Source organism: Budorcas taxicolor, chromosome 2, assembly GCF_023091745.1.
Source record: "Budorcas taxicolor isolate Tak-1 chromosome 2, Takin1.1, whole genome shotgun sequence".
NCBI classification, from domain to species: Eukaryota; Metazoa; Chordata; class Mammalia; order Artiodactyla; family Bovidae; genus Budorcas; species Budorcas taxicolor.
This window is the reverse complement of record NC_068911.1, coordinates 92561128-92584459: the sequence shown is the minus strand read 5'-3', so window position 1 is coordinate 92584459 and position 23332 is coordinate 92561128. Positions and strand designations below refer to the sequence as shown.

Below are 23332 nucleotides of genomic sequence, written 5' to 3'. Positions count from 1 at the left end.
GCATATAGACCAGAGTGCCTAATACCTACTTTTCCTTGTCTGCCAAGGAGATGGTAGGTAGAAAGAAGTGAGTTTGCTTTTCTCTGTATTTATTTCCTGAGTCTCACCCTCAATCTGATCCATCATTCCTAGCTACTTCATTGCTGTTAAACTTTTTTCTATTAATTTGAGATAATAAGAATGAAGAAGTCCATTTGTTAGTGAAAGCTGTTTGCATCAGGTAGGCTGGGAGGTGTTCACGTTGGTTGGTTTTATTTTCACTGAACTGTTCACCTATTGCTTGAGTGCCCACTGTGCGGGGTATGCCAGGCACTGTGCTTGATGTGTAGTATTAAGTGGCTCAGGGCCAGTCCTTGCTGGCCTTTTTGGAGCCCACAGTTAACATGTAGGTGCAATAAAAATAGGTTGGTTGATTGGTTGTTTGACTTTGCCACTTGGAAAGGAAGGGTGAAGAAAGTAAAAAGGGAGTAGCCTCAGTAAATTTGGGCAAAGATGGAGGAAAGGATTCCAGTTCCGTGGTGATAGGGAGAAGAGCCACACGTGGGATGGTGGGCTCATTTTAAGTGCTCAGTAAGTGTTAGCTGTTAATTGCCAGCCACCTCAAAACTGTACTCCAAAGGAGGAATTTTTTGAAGTTGTTGATTTCAACATCAAAACTGACGTGTTTTGATCATTTTACTTGAAATTAACTTGAAACGATTGAGACACACACACATACATGTATGTCAGTACTTTGAAGTTAATTTCGAATAATGGAAAAATTTCATTTTGAGTACTCTGTCAAGCATTTGTACAGAGCACTTTGTACATATGAGCTCATGTAATCTTTCAATACTCATGATGCAAGTTCTGTTTTATTGCGTTTATTTGAGAGATAAGAAAAGGCATACAGAAGTGAGGTGACTTGGCCTAGTCAGTCTGCTGAGTGGCAGAGCCTGGGCATTTACATCTTGAGTATTATCTATTGAGTTATTTTAATTGAATGGCTTATTTCAATAAATTATTAGGTCATGTCCATAAAAAACTAAAGTCAGATAAAGGGAGGGATTAGAGTATATAAATTAAATTTAAAATAGTTTTTATAGTGACTATATATATTGCTTTGCAGATCAATGTATCAATTTTACCATATCACAATTATTATTGTATAGCATGATCCTTTTCCTTTTTTCTCCTTTACTTGCAGAATACAAATGCTAAATAAAAATATAATTTATTCTGTACACAGTAGTAAACCTGGTGCTTCTAAGCAGCAACCAGAAGAATGGGCATGGTTGCAATATCTCTTTCAGACTTATAATCCCAGTGATGGCTTCACTGATGAACTAATCACTTCTTAGGGAGCTTATTCAAAATCCTCATTCAGCCACCTTGGTCTGTCTTTACTTTCGGATAGAGTTAGATGAGGAGAAACTGTGGAAAGGAGGAGTTGATATATCACAGAGAAATTTTGAAGATCTGATTGGATAGAATCATGGCTGTGCATTTGACAGTGTCAGTATTATGAAATCTGTTAATGCATAATGTCTTGCTTTCCCTAGCTCAGAAACATTTGTCCTGATACACATACTGTATTATTTCTTTACATATTCTATTTCTGTCAGCTTGGCAGTAGTCCTTTTTAAAATTTGCAATTGTAAAATTTCTTAGAATGTAAGATTACTAGATGATTAGAGGAGACAAGTCCCAAATTTGTCGATTTTTAAATACTTTTCTTAAAGAGTACTCAATTCTTCTTGATGGTCCGAAGAAGTTGTTGAGTGAGTTATTTAAAAAGTATGTATAAATATAAATCTTGGAATGGTTTAAATAGTAAGAGAAGACTTATAGTACGTTTCCTATATTTTTATTTATAGTATGTAAAATCCATATTTCCATAAAGAGTTCTTTGTATTCTGGTTCTGCATATATAACTGCCTACTGAATATCTCCACTGAAATGTCTCCAAGCACTTCATAGACAAGGGTGATGATCTTCTCTCTCAAACCTAGTTCTCACTAAATGAACAGTAACCATTTGGCTACGTGAGTCAGAAATCTAGAATGTGTCCCAGTACTGTGTTTTTTCTACCTAATCTGCCTTCCTCTAGTACTTACGTTATATTTCTCAGAGATGCTCTCCTCAGAAAATCTTGCCTTATTCACTTTGCCCAGTGTTTGTTAGGTTTCTCCTTATAGATGCTCACGGTAACCAAATTCCTTTTTATTGCTCTTATGTTATGATCATATATTAATCAGTAAGATTCTTAGATTAGTTTTTCTTCCCCACAGTGTATAGTAAGTGTCAGGAGAGCCTGGGTAGCCAGTGCCTGGCACAAACTAGGTGCTGGGTGAAGATTTGTTGAATGAATACAGAAATATTATTCATTCCTTTCTGATATTTGTTAATAGTTAAATTTCTTTTTTCCTTAAGGAATAGGCAGCAAGTCTCTTTCTCATCTGGCAACCTAATTACTTGACGTTAATGTGCTGATTTTGTTTTCACTCTTATCTCCAGTTGCAGTGCATGGTATTCAGGTTTCATTTTCCAAGTTGTGAATCCAGACTATTTTGTTCAGTTGCTTTTTGTCTGTTTGTGTATTTTAGTGAATTTTTTTTTTTTTTGGATTCCTATTGAGGCCTGTTCTTGGTGTCTCCTGTTTTGCTTGGATTGTCTTACAGCGTATTCTAATAGTCATTTATTGAGAGGTGTATTGAGCAAAGGTATACTTTTTGATAAGATGCATGGATGGCACCTGCTTGCACAGTGACATCTTTGTCTCTGAAAGTACTGGTATAGAAACAAAAGCTGAGAGATGTTTAAGCTTTGGGAAGCTACAGCCTAGTTACTTATTTGGCATGTATTCCTTTCAAGGGATAAATTTTACTCTGGAGTACTGAGAAGATGTTTTGATAGTGGGATTAGCTAAGCCTTTTAGGTGAATTATTAAATAATTCTGAATCATTATCACAGGAGAAAATCAAGAAGCAAGAAAAACTAGTTAAGCAACTGGTACACATAAACAAGTTGTCAACTCTTTTTTGTCAGTCCTGTTGTTCTCTGTAGAAATGTTGGAAACTGGGGAAATATAATCAGTGATTGGAGGGATTTGAAGCCTTTTTTACACTCGTGACAGTATTTCTCTTGATTTTAAATTGGGGCCTTACTTATTTTGGGATGACTAGGAAGATGAGAATCCTGTTCAGTATGAGTGTCCTGCATCTGAAAAGAATGCATGGATTTCTTCCCAGGGCCGCTACTGCTTGACTTCTTTACCCTGGTTGTGGCTGGGTAAATAGTTAACGGTGGCCTGGTCTGTCACTGTGATCACTCTTCTCCTATCTTACTTTCTTACCCTAGTTGTATTATTTATGTTGTACACACCCACAGAGGCACCGGAAATGTTTTTCTGTCTCACTGTAAGGATTTTTCTATCTTTCATGAAGGGAGAATGCAGCAGTTCAGAAAGTTGGAGATTCTAGATTCTGGAGACAACTGTCTGAGAAACTCGTCTAGCTATATAAAAATTTCTTGTGCTGCTCTTACAGTTTTTGTTAAAGGCAGTACTGCCCTCTGGTGTCCACAATCTAATTCCAACCCATAGCTGCTTAATTAAATTGCTCCCCCCCCCCCCCCCCCACTTTTACAGTTTAGACCCTACAACTTCTTAGAAAACTGCAAAAATTATTTAAGACTTTCGGTTTAGTTTATTTGCTGGCTTGAAGTCTGTTGGATCAAGTAACTTGGGATCATACTAGAGTCATCTATATAATACCTCTTATCTGATAATGTCCAACATTAAAAAAAAAAAAACTACTTTCCTCTGTTCATAAGGAAAGTGTTCTTAGTTCTCATTTTAAAAAATGATACATTGGATCATTGCCAACTTTTAAAAAACGAAATCATTATTCTCCTTCCTTCACTTTTGTAACTGATGTGTCATTTTTCATTTCATTCTGGATATAAATCGTAATTTCTTTTGCCTGTGTTTTTTCTTCACAAGCATGCCTTTCATATAATGATAGAGGTAAGATGCATTGATGTTTGTTTTATGGCTGTGGAACTTTGTGGATGCATACTAAACATTTTGTTCTTAGATTTTGTTGGTTGCTTTATTGTGCATCCTTTATAGTTTATAAATTTATGTTATAGTTTTTTCCACTTACAATATTAAAAATACTTATTTTATCATAGCATTAGTTTTGGGTTTTAAAGAATTGTTAACAATGTTTATACTTATCTAAAGTGAAATATGGAAACGATTGTTTTAGTTGATTATAAGTTAACACCTAGTGGCTCAATTTTTAGCCTTAAAACCTTGGATTCGTTAACTTTTATAGTATGTCATTAATGTCAGCATGTGCTCATTTTTAACAGGTGCTGACTTTCTCATTGAATCCATTATCTTTTAATGTGAAATCTGTATTTTCAGGTAGTTTATTTCATCTTTGGCATCTTTAGTAAATGGACTGGCTAGAGGAATTATAACTTGATCTTTTGCTGTCTGGAAGTTTTAAGGCTTTTATTTAGATTAGAATTGGCCTTTCATGTGGAGAACTCAGAATGAGCAAAATGGTCGCAGACTGCTTTACCGCTCCTTGCTTCCAATCTTGTATCCATTCTTGGTTATAGGGATGATGTAGGGTAGTGGTGCTGGGGTGGTGGCCACTGTTATTTCTGTGCGGCTTCTCAGCACGATGTCTTCTGCTGCCATAATTATCACATACAAATGGGGTAAAGAAGAGATGTGATCAGAGCCATGTTCTAATGTGTGTCTTTTTCAGTGGGCAAAATAGCATGGGTACTGCAAGAGAACTGGAACTTAGGGAGTTTTCAGGAATTCTGTAGTCCTTATAGCTGTCCCTCCAGAAGTGGTTTTTCTCTGTAGCAGGGCAAGGCCATGTTTTATGGATAACATTAGAATGTTGTCATTATGAAGTTTAAGTTTGAATTTGTCTCCTGAGGTGTTCATGTATTTTAAAGGTATAAATCTTTATTCCTAGAATCAAATGTTGAGTTTTTTATAAATTAGTAAAATGATGCTAATAAACTGAAAATCATTTTTAATATTCTTAGGTTATAGGATAAATACAAGCTAGATGTAAGAGAAGCTGTTAAAGCTTCCTGTAAATGTAATGAAGAGCTGAAAAGTATGAATTAGAAGAATATTCTAATAATCTTTTACTAGAAAAGCAAAAAGATATATTGATTGGTATTATAGATTTTATAGTTATAATCTTACAGAGTTCTCATTTTTAACCTGACCTTTCCAAGAATTACAGAATATTGTTGAAAAACACATATTTCTAAAAGTTCTGACATTTTGTAGGTGTTGACTTTTTAGACCTTTTTCTCACCCTTTAAAAATTGGCCTGTGTTGTTGTCAGTTTAAGCTTCTTAAGGTAATTTTGACAAAGCATATTTCAGACTGTTAATATATAATGTTGACCATAATGGTAATAATCATTAAGAGAGTGATCTAAGATTTCTTACTGAAATAATGGTAGCTTCAAAACTTTGTAAGTAGAGTCTTGAAAACTAACAAGAACTTTTAAAAGTTTATCTATACATTTGGAAAACATCTAGTGATTTTTTTTTATTGTAAACATAAGCATTGGAAATTTTTGTTTCCTAAAATTAAGTTTAATATTACATTAAAATCTTATTTTGAACAGTTAATGTATTCTTAATTTGAGATGTGGATTAAGTCATCTAAATCCTGTTTTATAGACTGGATCGTATCCACATGGTTGGTACTCTTTAGAATAGAGAATGGATAATGTGTACGTTATCTAAAGAGACATTATCAGTCAGTTTATAAAAGTTATTACAAATCTTAGTGTGTACGTGTAGTACCATTTTACTTTTTACTTGGTTATTTTCCCTCTTCAGCTTTCAGCCCTCATCTGCATGCTTTAATTTTGGCATCCCTGCTTTGAAAACTCAATTTTTCTAACTTTTCTCTAAAAGATGAGGGAATCATTGACTTTAACCTTATAGTTATAAAGTTTTTCAAATTGAACTTTTTCTCTCTAGTTAGCCTAATTATTCTTTTATGCAGTTATCCAATAATTCTTGAATTTTGAGGACTGGGTGGTTTCCTTTGCCTTTAGAAGAGTGGTTTTCAGCTTTTTGCCCTCTGTCTCCACGTCCACAGAAGTGCTATGTCCCTATCAGTGGGATCTCTTATTACAGACTTACTTGATCACTCAGGGGATGAGGGAAGGAAGGAGGGTTTAATACTGGTAAACGTCAGTCTTGTTTCCCCTCCCACTGAGGGGCCACACTTCTGTAAGGGTTACATTTGACTTCCTTGACTTATCACTTTGTTAACTAAGACAATCTTTAGCTCTACTAACCTTTCATATTTTGAATGTGTGAAGGAAACGCAACTTCTGTAGACATTAAAAAATTATCTGATGTTAGAATGGGTCACAGGAGGTCTTCTGGTTTATCATACTGTTTTAAAAGAGGAATTCACAAAGGATTTTTAGAAAGATTGTCTACTGCAGAAGAAGAAATTACATTATTTTTTCTCTTTAATACTTTGCAATGTTTCTGTTGCTGAGAATCTTTCTAATGTAGATGTCAACTTTTAAAAAATCTTGAGTGGCACTCGGGCTGATTAATGCCTAAAGGGAGCACTAACTGTCTTGAGGCATTAGAAGAGGAGTTTTGTTTTGTTTTGTTTTTAAAGGGAGAGTAAAGGCAGAAAAACATGCACTGATGAAGGGGGTGACATAATTTCTGAGTGTCTTAGGCTCCACCCAGTGCCATAAAATCTGTTGCTACAGAAATTTTAGTTACTTCTTATAGTATTCATTACCCAGGCCTTCAAACATCTCTGGAAGCTTTCCAAAAGGCTTCCTTCCTCATGCTTTATTTGCAGATATTAAACTAATACAATGCTTTCTGTGAAGGGTTTGCACTTCACTCTGTACAGGATTCCCTGGTGATGCTGTACTCCTATTTATATATTTGCTCCATTTAAAAAATTAACTACAGCACTATACTTCTCTTTCATTTACCATAGCATATCATCTAATGTGACCACTTATTTTCTGAATTATAATTTGTATTTTCTTTGCCATTAAGTCCCAGAATACTATCTCAGTCAATTCTGGGAAATAATTATAAGCAAAAGGATGAAGTGTTACTGGGTGGAAAAATTAGAATGAACAGAGCAGTTTAGTTATAGCAATACTAACTTACATGTTTTTATATGTGCTTTGTATTTGAAATACTTACTTGTAATGTATTTGAAAATAGCCGTGGGTATTTCTGATATTAGTGAAAAAAAGTTGAAGCTAAACACTCATTGGGGAAAGTAATAGATTTTGAAGGGTGGGTTTTTGATGCATAGCCATAATTTGCTGTCCTGTTACTTTTCAAATCCTTACTCTATAAGGAGGTATCAACTGGATGAAATTGAGATACTATTAGTAGTATCCTGGAAGGTCACAGAAAATCTTAGAATTAATGAAACTGGATCAAAAAGATATTTTCTCCTGATTGCTATGTATATGTAGCAATCACACACACATACAGAGAGTAATAGTGTTGAATGTTATTATGAAAACTGAATTCAAGCTCCTTGGTTTGTGATCACTGTAGATAATTAGTAATGCTGGAGAACTCTGTTTTGGCAAGATTGAAGTTAATGTCATTTGTATGTGTTTACCATTTTTGTCAATTGATTCCTTAGTATACTCACTTTTTTCTGATATTTAGAAGTGATATGTATCATGTGCTGCTTTTTAAAATAATACTATTATTGTTTGTAGGACCCAGGACCACCCCCACCTTCTCCATTACTAGGTTTGAAGCCATTACAGTTACTAGAAGTGAAAGCAAGGGGAAGATTTGGTTGTGTGTGGAAAGCCCAGTTACTCAATGAATATGTGGCTGTGAAAATATTTCCAATACAGGTATGTTTATTGCAGTTTTCTGTTATGCATATATTTGTTAAAAGATGCAACTGGTTAGGTCATTGTAAATCAGAAACAGTCTGAAAACACAAGCCATATGTTTCAGGGTGGTTTTGTGCTACTGGGGAAAATGGTTAGCCCTTTTATGTCTGTCTTCTCATCTGAGAAATTAATCATACAACAGTCATGTTTGTTTGGAGTGGTGGAATTTCAGTATATGCACATATTTTTGCCAATAAAAGTTGTACACAAATGCAGAGATGATTCTAATTAAAAATAAAAAATTCATTGTTTGAGTGGTTAATTTTTAATGTCCCGTTGACATTACCAGAAAAAGCAAATAAAGCAGAATAATGAAAGAGTAGTATGCTTTGTTTTAGAATTGCTGTTTGGAGATATATCAATATTACTAGGCTGATTGGATTTTGTTCTACTTTTGAGTATTGATGTAATTGTTTCATTTTGTTCGGTGAATTTTCAGAGGCAGTCAGCTGACTCCAAATAATTGGTTTACTGTTGACTTGTTTTTGTTTTAGAGGCCAACCTCATGAAACCCTGGCCTCACACACCTCTGAGTTACCCTTTAGTTTTGCTCCATTCGTGGTGTAGGTCTGTGGTGATCCCTTTGTTCCTGTCGTCTGTTTCTTCACACCTGTGGCTAATGCCATGCATGGTATTGGGATCCTGGCTGGGTGTTCTGATGCAGGTCTCACCGCTCCCCTGCACCTATATTGTAGACCTTCCTTATACCAAAATAATTCAGTTTCTTTGTCTAATATACCTAGACTTTTGCCGTCTTACCTCCTTGAAAGCCTGTTTCTTACAGTCTGTGAAGAAGTTTATTACTTTTTTTTTGGTAGCAAGGCAGATACTGTTAAGTATAGTTTAGTTTTCACAGGAGAAGTCTATCGGGCCAGTGAGTGTTCTTATTTCATGTGAGGACGCATTTGGATTAACATAAGTGTAACAACAACAATGACCACAGCTACCATTTTATTGAATGGTTCTATTGTGTCAGATAGAGGTACTGTACATATACATATACGTATACACTGATACGTATCCATGTATTACCCATACATATACTACCACACACATTACACGTATAGTGCAGCAACCCTGTGAGGCAGACATCACAGTCCCTGGTTTACTAATGAGGAAACTGAATGATTATGTAATGTGCCAGAGATTCTTAGATAGTTTGGATCCAGAGGGTTCATAACCATTATGCCTCCCTCTTCGTTATTCTCCCATTGTGAAAAGAAACTCATCCTTTGAAGTAGACACAACACATAAGAGGCATGGATCCCTTGCAGGCACAAGTGAGTCTGTGGTGTTTCAAATTATTGTATTGCATATTTATACCCCATTGCTTTCTTATCGACTCTGCAGAGTATTCTAAACGTTTTGTTAAGAATGTCTGACATACTGTTAGTCTTCGAAAAAATTTTATTTTCTATTTAGATGAAGTCATTCTCTTGAATTTATGTCTCAGAGAGATTATTTTTAATAGTAACATAGGTAACTTCACACCATGATGAAATTACACTGTAGTTACTAACTTGTCTATGGAATATGTTGCCATTTTTAAGATTCAGAAGTGCAGCATTTCTGATAACTCCTACATTTACAAATTAGAGACACAAAAAAGTATGTTTGAGGGAATGGGGCAGGGCAGGCATTTAGTATGGAGCTGTTACCTGTTGTTAGAGTTTTCTTTTATTAAAAAATAGGACAAAAGAAAACCAAAGAATCTTTTAATACTTCAGTTCGGTTTAGTTCAGTCGCGTCTGACTTTTTGCGACCCCATGAATTGCAGCACGCCAGGCCTCCCTGTCCATCACCAACTCCTGGAGTTCACTCAGACTCACGTCCATCGAGTCAGTGATGCCATCCAGCCATCTCATCCTCTGTCGTCCCCTTCTCCTGCCCCCAATCCCTCCCAGCATCAAAGTCTTTTCCAATGAGTCAACTCTTCACATGAGGTAGTTAGCCTTTAAAAAAAAATTGTCTTAGAACTTCCTGGGGTAATATCTTAGATATGGTTTATTTGCCTTTGTTCTTTGTATCCTTATTTTTCTTTCTTTTTAACTCTAGGATAAACAGTCATGGCAGAATGAATATGAAGTCTATAGTTTGCCTGGAATGAAGCATGAGAACATACTGCAGTTCATCGGTGCAGAGAAACGAGGCACCAGTGTTGATGTGGATCTTTGGCTAATCACAGCATTTCATGAAAAGGTAGAACTATCAATACTCCCCATTTTAACTCAGTAAGGTCAGGGTTGGCTTACTTTCCTAATGTTGGCTACAAAACCTTCATTTACTTTTCTGGGAATAGGGTGTTACTGGTTAATCTTTATAAATAAAAACCTGTTTTAAAAGTGATTTATATTAATAGAAAAACAAAGATGACAACTTTTTTGCCTAACCCCCTACTTATATAACAACAGTCTTTTGTCCCTGATTTCTTGTGCTGCAGTTACTTTTCTTACAAATAATTATTTTAGAATCGTTCAGTTCAGTTCAGTCGCTCAGTCGTCTCTGACTCTTTGCAACACCATGAATCGCAGCACACCAGCCCTCCCATCCATCACCAACTCCTGGAGTTCACCTAAACTCATGTGCATCGAGTCGGTGATGCCAACCATCCACCTCATCCTCTGTCGTTCCCTTCTCCTCCTGCCCCCAATCCCTCCCAGCATCAGGGTTATAGCTAATGCTTAATAGTTTTCATTCGCCATTTACCATCCACCTTTATTACACAAGCCATTTTTCAACTTGAATTTTATTTCTTAAAATTCTTTAATCAGTGTCACTTAGTGACAAAAGGTGAGGAAATTTATCTGATGTTTGATTTGTCACTAATTTTTACGGTAGTTACCACCAAAACACATTTGCTGTTTTTCCTCGATTTTTCTACTTTCATAGTTAGTATGAAAGTACACATTAATGAAGTAGGAAATTGGGTTATTTTTGCCAGTCAGTTTCATCATTGTCAGAAAAAAGTGGCTCTTTTATTTCTCTGATTCTTGACCAAAAGGTTGTCAGTGATCTCCAGAGGAAGATCCTTTAGGTTAGTTGTTGATATGTTTTAATTTTTTGTTCTCCTAGTCTTATGATATAACATCTCTATAGTCAGTATATTTTAACTTCTAAAATATTTTCTAGAATTTTAGATTTCCAATAATTTTTTTTTCTTTTAAATTTTGTCTTCTAAATGAGAAATTAACTGACTATGCTTATAGCAAACCTTGAAAGATTAGTGGTATTCCTTTCAAATGTTTATTAACATGAAACTTAAAACCATTTGGAAAGAAATAGACTTTGGATATTATTCACTGAAAGGAAGGATATGTTGCCTTCCATAACCTCTTAAAAGTAAAAAGGAAAGTCTCCATATACACATGGCTTTTATCAAGAACATAAGTTGTTTTTTTTCCCCCTTTCTTTAGGGTTCACTATCAGACTTTCTTAAGGCTAATGTGGTCTCTTGGAATGAATTGTGTCATATTGCAGAAACCATGGCTAGAGGATTGGCATATTTACATGAGGATATACCTGGCCTAAAAGATGGCCACAAACCCGCCATATCTCACAGGTAGAGCTGAATTTATATTATTTTCCCCAATAATTCAGTAGTTGTTTATTATTTAAACTTTCAAACCATTGGGCAAAATTTTTCCCCTAGTTATTTAATCATGCTGTTGGAGGCATTTGATTTTTATTTGTTTTTCAAATTAGCTTTGAGATTGGCCAGGAAGTATTTTGGATGATATATATTAACATCATTATCAAAGGTTAATGATTGACTTATGTTTCAATTTGTCTTATTTCCTAAAACATAGTTAAGAATGAAAGTGTATTTATCTCAAAGGAGAAATTTATTTTGCCTCAAAACATGATTTACTTCAAAGATGATTATAAATAGGTATAAGAGGATGTAATTAAGGAGAGATTTTCGAATATATTTTTGGTTGTGTTTTGAATGACCACGTGATCATTACTGAAGCGGAGGTGGTGGGAGGCATGATTTGAATAATTGGGTTGCCTAAATTTCCTTTTTCATGAAGAAATAGTACTTGGACCCAACAACGGTCAGATTCTTAAAGGGAAAACATTAGTTCCCTTTAAACATGGGATTCAGTTTTCCACTATAATTTAACTTCCTTGAACCTGGGATCAGTTTATCATCTTATGTTCAATTTAAAGATGGTTGTTTTAACTGATTCTTGGAACTAATACTTAATTGAGTGCTGGTGGTGTTTTAGGTTGCAGGGAAGCATTACTTTTATTTCAATTCCAATTTTGAAAACCTTAAATGACTTCCACCTCTGAAGTAGCTCCCCTTCATCTTCCTGTATACAGTCTAACTGCCTCTTCCTGAATTTTTGCTTGCCTCACATAGTCCTATGGGAAATAATCCTTGTGAACCCCCAAAGGTTACTTTAAGTAGGGTACCTAAAAATTGGTTGAGTCTAAAACTGGATATTGTATCATTTGTTGGTCTCTGTTTCCGCACACATAAATTAAACCATTGCTTACGACATAGATGTGTTTGCCTGGGGTATAGTTATCTCTGGCATGAACTAGTTGAGGCTGGAGTGTAGAGGAGGAGATCTGATTGCCTTAAAATGGTTACTCTCTTCGGAACACCAGGATCCAGCTGGAGCATGTATGTTTATGGTGAAAATTTTTTATCTGGTAAACATGCCTAGGGATTCTTTTTGTACAGCCAGGTTGATGACTATAATAAGAACCATTAAAATAAGGGACTATTTTAAAATGTAGGCCTCTGCCAATAGGCAAAAAGACTCCAATCCTGCTATTACTTGAAAAATTTTTCATTTTGGTTTTTAAACTGAAGTTTCAGTGAGAGTTTCTAACTTTAAACTGAAATATGCTTATATTCTTAAAAAACATTTTTTTGATTGGTAGGTTGGAGTGACATAGATAACATGAAAGCTGGACAGTATCTTTGGAATGGCAGCTCTTTATAAAATGGCTTTATGGGGAGAATTCCTTCCTATTGTCCCTGTGGTGGATAGGACTTGGTCATTGTACCCTTGTGCTTCAAGCTATATGGAGACTTTACTTAAGCTTTTTTCCCCTCTCCCTTTTTCTGTATTTCATACTTAGTCTCTTTTCCTAGTCAGAGTCAAAAAATTTAAAAGATAAATTGTTTAAACTGAATTTGAATACTTTATCTATCTTTCTGTTTACAAGGGACATCAAAAGTAAAAATGTGCTGTTGAAAAACAATCTGACAGCCTGCATTGCTGACTTTGGGTTGGCGTTAAAGTTTGAGGCTGGCAAGTCTGCAGGTGATACCCATGGACAGGTAAGGATGATAACTATAAACTCTTAAGGAAAAATAAACTTGTCCCATATTTTCTTAGATGGCTGGTCTAGAATCAATTGGTCTAAAATTATTGTGGTGGTTATTAAATTGGCATCTAATACAAGAATAACTGTCTTGAGTAAGTTTTAAAGTTGCTAAGGAAGATATTTTCATATGGTAGTTTAGATCAAGGAGTTCATCTAAAACAATTCAGATGTTATAGGGCTCTATTTTTAAAACTAATCAAAGGAGAATCTAACACATTTTAATAGGCCTCATTCTTTTAGGGAGTTCTTAATATTATTAACTCACTAGCTTTAACTTGGGGTTTCCCTAGTGGCTCAAATGGTAAAGAATCTGTCTGCATCACAGGAGACCTGGGTTTGATCCCTGGTTTGGAAAGATCCTTGGAGAAGGAAATAGCAACCCACTCCAGTATTCTTGCTTGGGAAACCCATGGACAGAGGAGCCTGGTGAGCTATAGTTAATCGAAGTTTATACAGAGATCTCAGCAATAGAACCCTGTAAGGAAGGCCAGAGAGGAAAAGAATATCCATATGTTTTATTCTCAGAAACTGAGGCAAGGAAAGGTGTTTTCAAAACAGTTCGACCAAAAGGTGTTATTTCCTTACAAAGCCAAATGATTTTTTATAATCATTGCTTCATCTTTCAAATTATGCAAATTATTTGATCACCTGATTCTCAGATTTCTCTTTTCCCAGTGTATGCTCTTGGCCTCCAAGAACACAGCACAACAAATTTTGGCAGTAGTGACTAATGATTTAAGAATTTAGTCAACAGTCATAATTCTAGAAAGTTGTCAGCATATGTATTTTGGAAGGAAGACATTTTTGTGGAGTATTGCTGAGATGGGAGATTGTGCAGGAAGTCTAGGAACAAACTTCTGAGCTGATTATTTTAAGACTTAAGTTTTCCAAAGAATTCAATCCTTTGGTACCTTATAAACTTAACTTACCATCCCAAAACTTAGGGGATTCATTCATATCTTTTAATGCCCTCATGATTGGGTTATATGATGTGGGTGAAAATAATAATACATAACAATAATACATAATTACATGTATGCATAATAATAAATAATACATCACTGATTCCTTGACTTGAGATTTCACAGACCAGAATATTTCAAATGCATGTTATTGAATATTTTATATTTTGCAAAGAACACTGGAAAAAAAATGATTTTTATCTTTTGTCACCATCAGTTGATAAAAAGAGAGGACATTTTACACTAAAAAAAAAGGTGATGTCATCATTTCATAAAAATAGAAGTACTTTGGATGACATACATTTATCTATAGGAAAAAAGACTTTTGGGAAAAGCTGGCTTATAGCACAATTAAAAGTTATTTAAAGTGGCAAAATAGAGAAAGTTACTCTTTAAAGTTATTATTAATAAGTGAATTAGAAACTTGAACTTTAGGGTCTTAGTGAGCAATATTTTTTTTTCTTAATAACCTTTGTTAAATGTGTATTTACAGGTAATTGCCCAATTTCTAGTGTAGCTCACAGTAACTTAATAATGTAGCTTTTGGAAATACTAATATCTGGGCCACCCCCTAGACCTACTAAAACTCAAGTGGATTGTGATCTACCCAGGTATCACACAGAAGTTTTTTAAATACATGAATTTTGTCAAGTACCAACCAGAGTCAGCTGTACTAGCCTGGTAATCATAGTTACATTAATAAGAAATAGCAAACTATTAGGGATAGATATCAATAAAGAATATAAGACAGATTTCATGAAGAAACAAATAAATAGATTTTGTGCAAATAGAACTTTAGAAGTTTTTATCTATCCTTTATGTGGCTAATTTGCTTTATGTTTTATATTGTTATACTCAAAAAGAGTATTTTTTTTAAGGATACACTTCAAGCAGTGTACAGTCGAAAAGTATACAGATTTTTTTCTCTCTTCTGTCCTCTGTCCCCAAATAACCATTGTTCAGTTTGTGATTACTTCTAGAAGGGGGAAAAAGTCTAAGCCTAAACCGGCATAGTATGTGTTGATATATCTATTAAGTGTATCCTGAAGGGATCTTATTATATATGCTGCTTTGTTCTTTGCTGTTTTCGTCCTCTAGTAGTTTTAGAACTCTTTACATGTTAGTCCTTTTAGATCTACCTCATGTTTTTCTAAGAGCTGCACAGTACTTTTATCTGTTTAAGCACACCCTACTCATGGTTGCCTCCAGTTTCCATTACTGTTGTATTACTTGAAATGGAATAAAATTCTGGTGGTCAAAATTTAGTTATCTTACCTGATAGTAGACCACAGTTGGTCTTGATTCTCTTTACAAATGATAAAATGTCAGTTCACAAAGTCAGTAATTGCTATTTGCTTTTCACATCTTTTCCAGGTGGGTACCCGAAGGTATATGGCTCCAGAGGTGTTAGAGGGTGCTATCAACTTCCAAAGGGATGCATTTTTGAGGATAGATATGTATGCCATGGGATTAGTCCTGTGGGAACTGGCTTCTCGCTGTACTGCTGCAGATGGTAAGGGAACAAATATTTTTTAAAAAGATTATTATGTATGTGTATGTGTGTGTACCTGCTACACATTTATGAAAAGGGTTGATTACTCTCAAAGGTAATATTATAAAGCACAGCTGTTTTTTAAGTAGACTCCCAGAAGTGGGAGCATGAAGAAAATTCAGGAGGCAGGGGACAGGAGGGCAGGAAAGGAAAGGTACTGAAATGTATTGATTCATTATGGTTGCCAGATGCTTTGCTGGGCACTTCACATACCTTTAGCTTATTTCCTAAAACAACTTTGGAGGTAATTATTAGCTTAGTTTTGTATGTGAGGAATTTGACACTCAAATTTTAAGTAGAAATTAAGTAGCTTGTCTATTTTAGCTGCAAGTTGATGAGTGATAGAGCCTAGATTTGAAACGCTGATCCAGATTCAGGGAGAGGGCTGCTACCTTGGTCAGGTCATATGGGTCCTGAGACACCTAAGGGTTAAAGTCAGCTCTTGGGTGAGAGTTGCGTGTAGATTTGGCCTCCCAGACATTGTCCTGGGAAGCTATTCAGCACTTGCATGATGGAAACATATACCTCAGCAACAGATAGAATTAGCATTCTATTCTCCATGGCTGAGCACATTATACTGCAGGTTAGATTCTGCCTCTTCAAAGCTTTGAAAGTCTGATCTACTGTAGACATTATAAACATGTTACATTCTCTAGCACATCACCTTGGTTCCAAGGGATTCCTAGTCCTTATTTTTGAAATCCTTTTCAAAAACAGGTATTCACATTGATTGATTGTAAACCTGCATGTTATATTCCTGGTGTGAAGGAATTATAGTGTTGTGGTTACTGTCTTTAGTGCTCCTTAGAAGGTGTCTCTTTTCTCCAATTGTTACACTTTTTGGGATATCAGAATAGAAGATAAACTTTCTGACTGCTAACCCCCAAACCAGTGTTAGTGTGATGTTTTGTTCTAATTTTAATTTTTTAAAGGTGTAACTATTTTAACCTATGTTCTTAGAGTATTGTCTGAGTACTGTAATAGTTTTTCAGTGTATGACAGACTACCTCTGGTATATGAAATTTGACTTGGGAAAAAGGTGCTTTTAAAGGGAATTTAGTGGACAGTGGTCAGGAATGGATAGCCATTCATTCTTCCAAAATTGGTGTAGGAGTGGATCCAGAACCTGTTCAGTGTGTTTTGGGTCAGAGTGGAAGCTGAACGCATTTATTATGTGTTATGGAGGCAGAAAGAAGCAGGTGAGATGGCAGATGTTACGGAAAAATATATTGCCTAAAGTTTGACTAATAAGAACTCTCTGAAGCAAATCAATTGGATATAGTATTATGAGGGATAAACAATGTACAGTTCAGTTGATAAAAATGTATCTTGGACAGTTAATTTTAGAGTAAGGTTAAGTATGAATTGTCCATGTAGGTAAATGTTTTCTGAGTTTATGTGCTCAGTCATGTCCAACTCTTGCAACTGCATGGACTGAAGCCCATCAGGCTCATCTGTATAAGGGATTTTCCAGGCAAGAATACTGGAGTGGGATTGCCATTTCCTTCTCCAGGATATCTTTCCAACCCAAGGATCGAACTCATGTCTCCTGTGTCTCCTTCATGGCAGGTGGATTCTTTACCTGCTGAGCCATGGATAAATGTTAATACCTGAGAAGTGTAAAGAAATATTATCGGAGTTTGGAGGAGTGAAGAGTTTGCTTTGTTTTGTATGAGGGAAGTTTTTATGGAGTAAGAGGATAGATGCTTAGATTTCTTAAATACCTTGCATGTGCTATGGAACTCAGCTGCAGAAAGGCATTTCTGATCCAAGTCAGAAATGACAGGGGACAGTGTGAACATCGCTAAAGTAGTGATTTTAATTTTTTTGATGGTTAGTCATTGATGGTTTAGTTTAGTGAGTCTCAAATTTCAACGTGCAAACCAAACTCCTGGGAATTAAAATTCAGATTTTGACTCAGTAGGTCTGGGGTGGGGCCTAATAATTACATTTCTTATAAGCTGCCTGTCAATGCTGCTGACCTGTGGACCACATTCAGAGTAGTGAGGGTAATAAGACACCTTAGAATGTCAGTGCTCTTAAGTGCACAAGCAGAGCCCGACTATTCAGCCATCAAGTATTTGTACAGTTAGACAGGGTTGAATTAGATAGCCTCCTTCATGATCCAGTTAACTTAATTGTATGCAGTATTTGGTATGTTTTGAGAACTTGCACAGGGTTTGTTATCTATATACAGATGTATCTGGTCACTGAAGTTGCTCATTAGTGACCAGTTTCCCATCAAGGGCAGACAGTTCACAGACTCTAGAGTCATTCTGAGGTGGATTCAGCTTACGTCATAGCTGTATGCCCTTGTGCAAATTATGGAACTTTTTTTTGAACTTATCATCTGTAAAATAGGGTAATGCCACCTGTACTCTGAAGATAAAATGGAATATAAAGTTTCTGGTCTGCGTTAAGTGTTTCTTGATTATTAGTTACTACTAACTCCTAGCTGGATTTCTGTATTTGAGTAGGCCTAAGTTTAAAAAAAAAATTACATTGTAGAATAAATCTTGCTTTTCTGTGAAGGCACCATTCTGACTTGTTGGGAACCCTGTTTATACAGTCCACTTGTGATTTTTAAACTAAATATTTGGCAGCTTTTGTGAAGGTAGAGGTGTGCCTCTGGAGTACATACCTCCTTGTATGATTGTGTAGGGGGCTAGGGCATGTCAGAATAAAGATGGCTATAACGGACTGAACTGAAAGGAAAGCAATACTGTTTATAGTCTGACCTGAATTGCAGGAGGAGTGGGTACCTTAATAGAGATGTTATATCCTTAATATGCACATATCCACGGTTCCGTGTGTCCTATATACAGAGGTAGGTATTCCTTATGCAGTAGCTCCATGCAATAACAGAGCTCCTTACAATAGTTAGCAGTGTTACATGCCAAATTACATTTTGATTTCTTCTAAATTAAAATTTGTGGTTGTAACTACAGTTGAGCGTTTGTTTCTCTCCTGTCATTATCAGTTCAGTCGCTAAGTCATGTCCGACTCTTTGTGACCCCATGAATTGCAGCACACCAGGCCTGTCTATCACCAACTCCCAGAGTTTACCCAAACTCATGTGCATCGAGTTGGTAATGCATCCAGCCATCTCATCCTCTGTCGCCCCTTCTCCTCCTGCCCCCAATCCCTCCCAGCATCAGGGTCTTTTCCAATGAGTCAACTCTTCACATTAGGTGGCCCAAGTATTGGAGTTTCAGCCTCAGTCCTTCCAGTGAACATCCAGGACTGATCTCCTTGCAGTCCAAGGGACTCTCAAGAGTCTTCTCCAACACCACAGTTTAAAAGCATCAATTCTTTGGTGCTCAGCTTTCTTCACAGTCCAACTCTCACATCCATGTGACCACTGGAAAAACCATAGCCTTGACTAGAGGGACCTTTGTTGGCAAAGTAATGTCTCTGCTTTTGAATATGCTGTCTAGGTTGGTCATAACTTTCCTTCCAAGGAGTGAGCATCTTTTAATTTCATGGCTGCAGTCACCATCTGCAGTGATTTTGGAGCCCCAAAAAATAAAGTCAGCACTATTTCCCCATCTATTTCCCATGAAGTGATGGGACCAGATGCCATGATCTTAGTTTTCTGAATGTGGAGCTTTAAGACAACTTTTTCACTCTCCTCTTTCACTTTCATCAAGAGGCTTTTTAGTTCCTCTTTACTTTCTGCCATAAGGGTGGTGTCATCGGCATATCAAGAGGTTATTGATATCTCCCCTGGCAACCTTGATTCCAGCTTGTGCTTCTTCCAGCCCAGCGTTTCTCATGATGTACTCTGCATAGAAGTTAAATAACCAGGGTGACAATATACAGCCTTGACGTACTCCTTTTCCTATTTGGAACCAGTCTGTTTGTTCCATGTCCATTTCTAACTGTTGCTTCCTGACCTGCATATAGGTTTCTCAAGAGGCAGGTCAGGTGGTCTGGTATTCGCATCTCTTCCAGAATTTTCCAGTTTATTGTGATCCACACAGTCAAAGGCTTTGGCATAGTCAATAAAGCAGAAATAGATGTTTTTCTGGAACTCTCTTGCTTTTTTGATGATCCAGCGGATGTTGGCAATTTGATCTCTGGTTCCTCTACCTTTTCTAAAACCAACTTGAACATCTGGAAGTTCACGGTTCCAAGCCTGGCTTGGAAAATTTTGAGCATTACTTTACTAGCGTGAGATGAGTGCAACTGTGCAGTAGTTTGAGCATTCTTTGGCATTGCCTTTCTTTGGGATTGGAATGAAAACTGACCTTTTCCAGTCCTGTCCTTATAGCGTATGACAGTTAGGAAAAGGCAGTAATTAAAAGTATGCTTTAGAAAACTTGTTTCAGCTAGGAAGGCAAGATGATTTGAATTAAAATGACTTTTCCCCTTTTTTACATTTCAGGACCTGTAGATGAATACATGCTGCCATTTGAGGAAGAAATTGGCCAGCATCCCTCTCTTGAAGACATGCAGGAAGTTGTTGTGCATAAAAAAAAGAGGCCTGTTTTAAGAGATTATTGGCAGAAACATGCTGTAAGTTATCGTTAGCTTTTCACTTTAATTTCCAATTAAAAAAAATGCTCGTCAGAGGAATGATTTATATTTCTGCACATTTTTTTTCTGGATTTCCTGAGGCAGAAACCTTGGTACAAGGTACTCTATACTAGAGTCCTAGAAACAAAGCAGTAAGGCCACATCTGTACACTCGTGAGGGAGATGGTAAAGTCAACCGTGGGGGACATCTGGCTTTGTGCTCCTGTGTCACAGTGTGTCCCCTATTTGGAAGGTTTCCAAGGGAAGCAAGTGCCTGACTGTGAGCCTGTGGGGAGAGTTGGGTAACCTTGCTGATCACCACCTTCACATATGATGTAGTTTTAAAAAGTGAAGTACCCAGTATTATTCTCTCCATGACAGTTACTGCATGTTGACTGGATGATTTTCAAGTTCATAAGAGACTAGGAATGTGAAGGCTGGAACAATATTGCCTTGGTTATTTTGTTCTAGATACAACTAGAAACATGGATAAGCCAAGTAGAGAATCCTTAAGTGTGGCTTCCTAACCCTTTTCCTACTTATCTGCAAGGTAGAAATGCTGATATTAACTAAGAAAATAATAAAAATTGGTAAACTTCTCAAAGCCTTAGTTTTGAATTCAGTTCAAAGGTTAGCTTAAATTTAAATTACCTGCTTTGTGAATAATTATGAGATATTTGGAATTAAACAAATCACCTGCTGTGATCATCTCCAGTGCTTAAAAAAAAAATACTGTTTTCTCTCAGTGCTTCTCTCCATGTGAGATATTCGAAAGTGAATGTTGACAAATATCAAACTTGGCTAATTTTGAGACTTTCTTTAACCCACAAAATAGCAATTTCTTTATGAGAGTTTTACTCTAGTTCCCAATAGAAAAAAAAAATTATGATATTTAAATGTGTTTTTCCTTTGTAGGGAATGGCAATGCTCTGTGAAACGATAGAAGAATGTTGGGATCACGATGCCGAAGCCAGGTTATCAGCTGGATGTGTAGGTGAAAGAATTACTCAGATGCAAAGACTAACAAATATCATTACCACAGAGGACATTGTAACAGTGGTCACGATGGTGACAAATGTTGACTTTCCTCCCAAAGAATCTAGTCTATGATGGTTGCACCATGTGTACACACTGAGAAACAGGACTCTCAACTGGAGCTGCTAATGAAACTGCATACAGTTTATTTTCTGTGTGAAATGAGTAGGATGTGTCCTAGACATCTCAGAAAGAAGACCCTCATTTCAAAAGGTGGCTCTGGGAGACTTATGGCATTGCCTGTAGCAGAGACATACATGAAGGACACGCGACTAAGAGAAAAGTTGTAAACTCTATAAAGAAACTTTTGAAAAAATGTACATGAAGAATGTGGCCCTCTCCAAATCAAGGATCTTTTTGGACCTGGCTAATCATGTGTTTGAAAACTGACATCAGATTTCTTAATGTCTGTCAGAAGACACTAATTCCTTAAATGAACTACTGCTATTTTTTTTTTAAATCAAAAACTTTTCATTTCAGATTTTAAAAGGGTAACTTGTTTTTATTGCATTTGCTGTTGTGTTTCTATAAATGACTATTGTAATGCCAATATGACACAGCTTGTGAATGTTTAGTGTGCTGCTGTTCTGTGTACATAAACAAAGTCATCTAAGTGGGGTACAGTAAAGAGGCTTCCAAGCATTACTTTAACCTCCCTCAACAAGGTATACCTCAGTTCCATGGTTGCTAAATTATAAAATTGAAAACACTAACAAAATTTCAATAATAAATTGACCCATGTTTTGTAACAAGGTATTACAAATTCACTGTGTTATTTAAGAAAAAAAGGTAAGCTATGCTTAGTGCCAACAGTAAGTGGCCATTTGTAAAGCAGTGTTTTAGCTTTTCTTGTGCTAGCTTGTGATTTAAGGAAAAAAAAGTGTTTTTTGAAATGAAAAAATGGTGTATTTCCCCCTTTTCTCCCATGTTTAAAAAAATCATCTTATATCCAGTTCCCAAAATATTGCATACTTAGCTACATATTTTTTTAGGTGTGCTGTGCTTGGGGACTATTTGAAAATTTAAAGCATGATTTAAAAATTTTTAAGTGAGCTGTAACACTGGAAAGCTCTTCATTTTTATTCTTTAAAAATAGATTTTTTTTCCTATTTATATATGTAAAATTGTAGTGTATTTCTTTTCACCAAACAGTGTGTGGGACATTCTTGATCACTGTTTTAGAATCACCTCAGGAAGTGTCATTACCCAGAATTCCTCACTCTCTGCTTTGAGACTTGTAACTTTATTACTATATTTCTGCTTGGTGCCATCTTGTCAGAGTAATATTTGATGTCTGTGATATGTCAAGAATTATCCTAGGATAGAGATTTAAACTTTCAAGCACAGATTTCAGATGTTACTGCTTTAAAAAAAATCAGGGATAACAAGTTAAACTTATAACTTAAAATATGCAATGACATTTAGAGGTAACCAATGTTGATATAGGTAACATAGCTTAGCCTCCTTCCACAAATTGCTTTCACAACTGATATTAATTTAGGATAGTTCATGCCTTATCCTTGATGAGAAAATGGAACTGATAAGTAGGTGCCAAAGTGCTTTTCAAAACAATATTACGTTAGAATATAATTGGATTCCTTCTCAAATTGACAGGCCAAAGCAAAACATTAATTAGATTACTGACCAACAAATAGTCAGTATTATGCTATGTACTTTTGTCAGGTCATTTTAAAATCCATGTTAATTTTATAAAAGAATTTTTTATGTGTCACTATCAGGAGCTCACTGTGAATGTGTTATCTTCAAATGGCTATTTAACCACACAGTACACTACATTTTACATAAAACATGCACTTAATCTCTGGGAATAAATTATATTATTTATAAATAATACATAGGTCAACAGACTCTAAGCAGGGAGGGAAAGAAGAGTAACAGCATTGTCGTCTGTGTGCCACACACCATACAGAGAATTGTGTTCTTGGTCACATAATGTACCCAAGGCTTTG

General features: G+C 35.9%; 1 protein-coding gene across 1 annotated transcript in view; it reads left to right on the top strand.

Moving 5' to 3' along the window:
* The window catches only part of ACVR2A (activin A receptor type 2A), a 91550-nt gene extending 69305 nt beyond the window's left edge, over positions 1-22245 (top strand). Inside the window, exons 5-11 of the mRNA XM_052662413.1 lie at positions 7764-7907; positions 10005-10148; positions 11363-11508; positions 13134-13248; positions 15632-15770; positions 20197-20327; positions 21243-22245. Coding sequence (XP_052518373.1) covers positions 7764-7907; positions 10005-10148; positions 11363-11508; positions 13134-13248; positions 15632-15770; positions 20197-20327; positions 21243-21437 — 1014 coding nt within the window. The 3' untranslated portion in view covers positions 21438-22245. The remainder of the gene's footprint in view (positions 1-7763; positions 7908-10004; positions 10149-11362; positions 11509-13133; positions 13249-15631; positions 15771-20196; positions 20328-21242) is intronic.
* The last annotated feature ends 1087 nt before the right edge of the window (positions 22246-23332 follow it).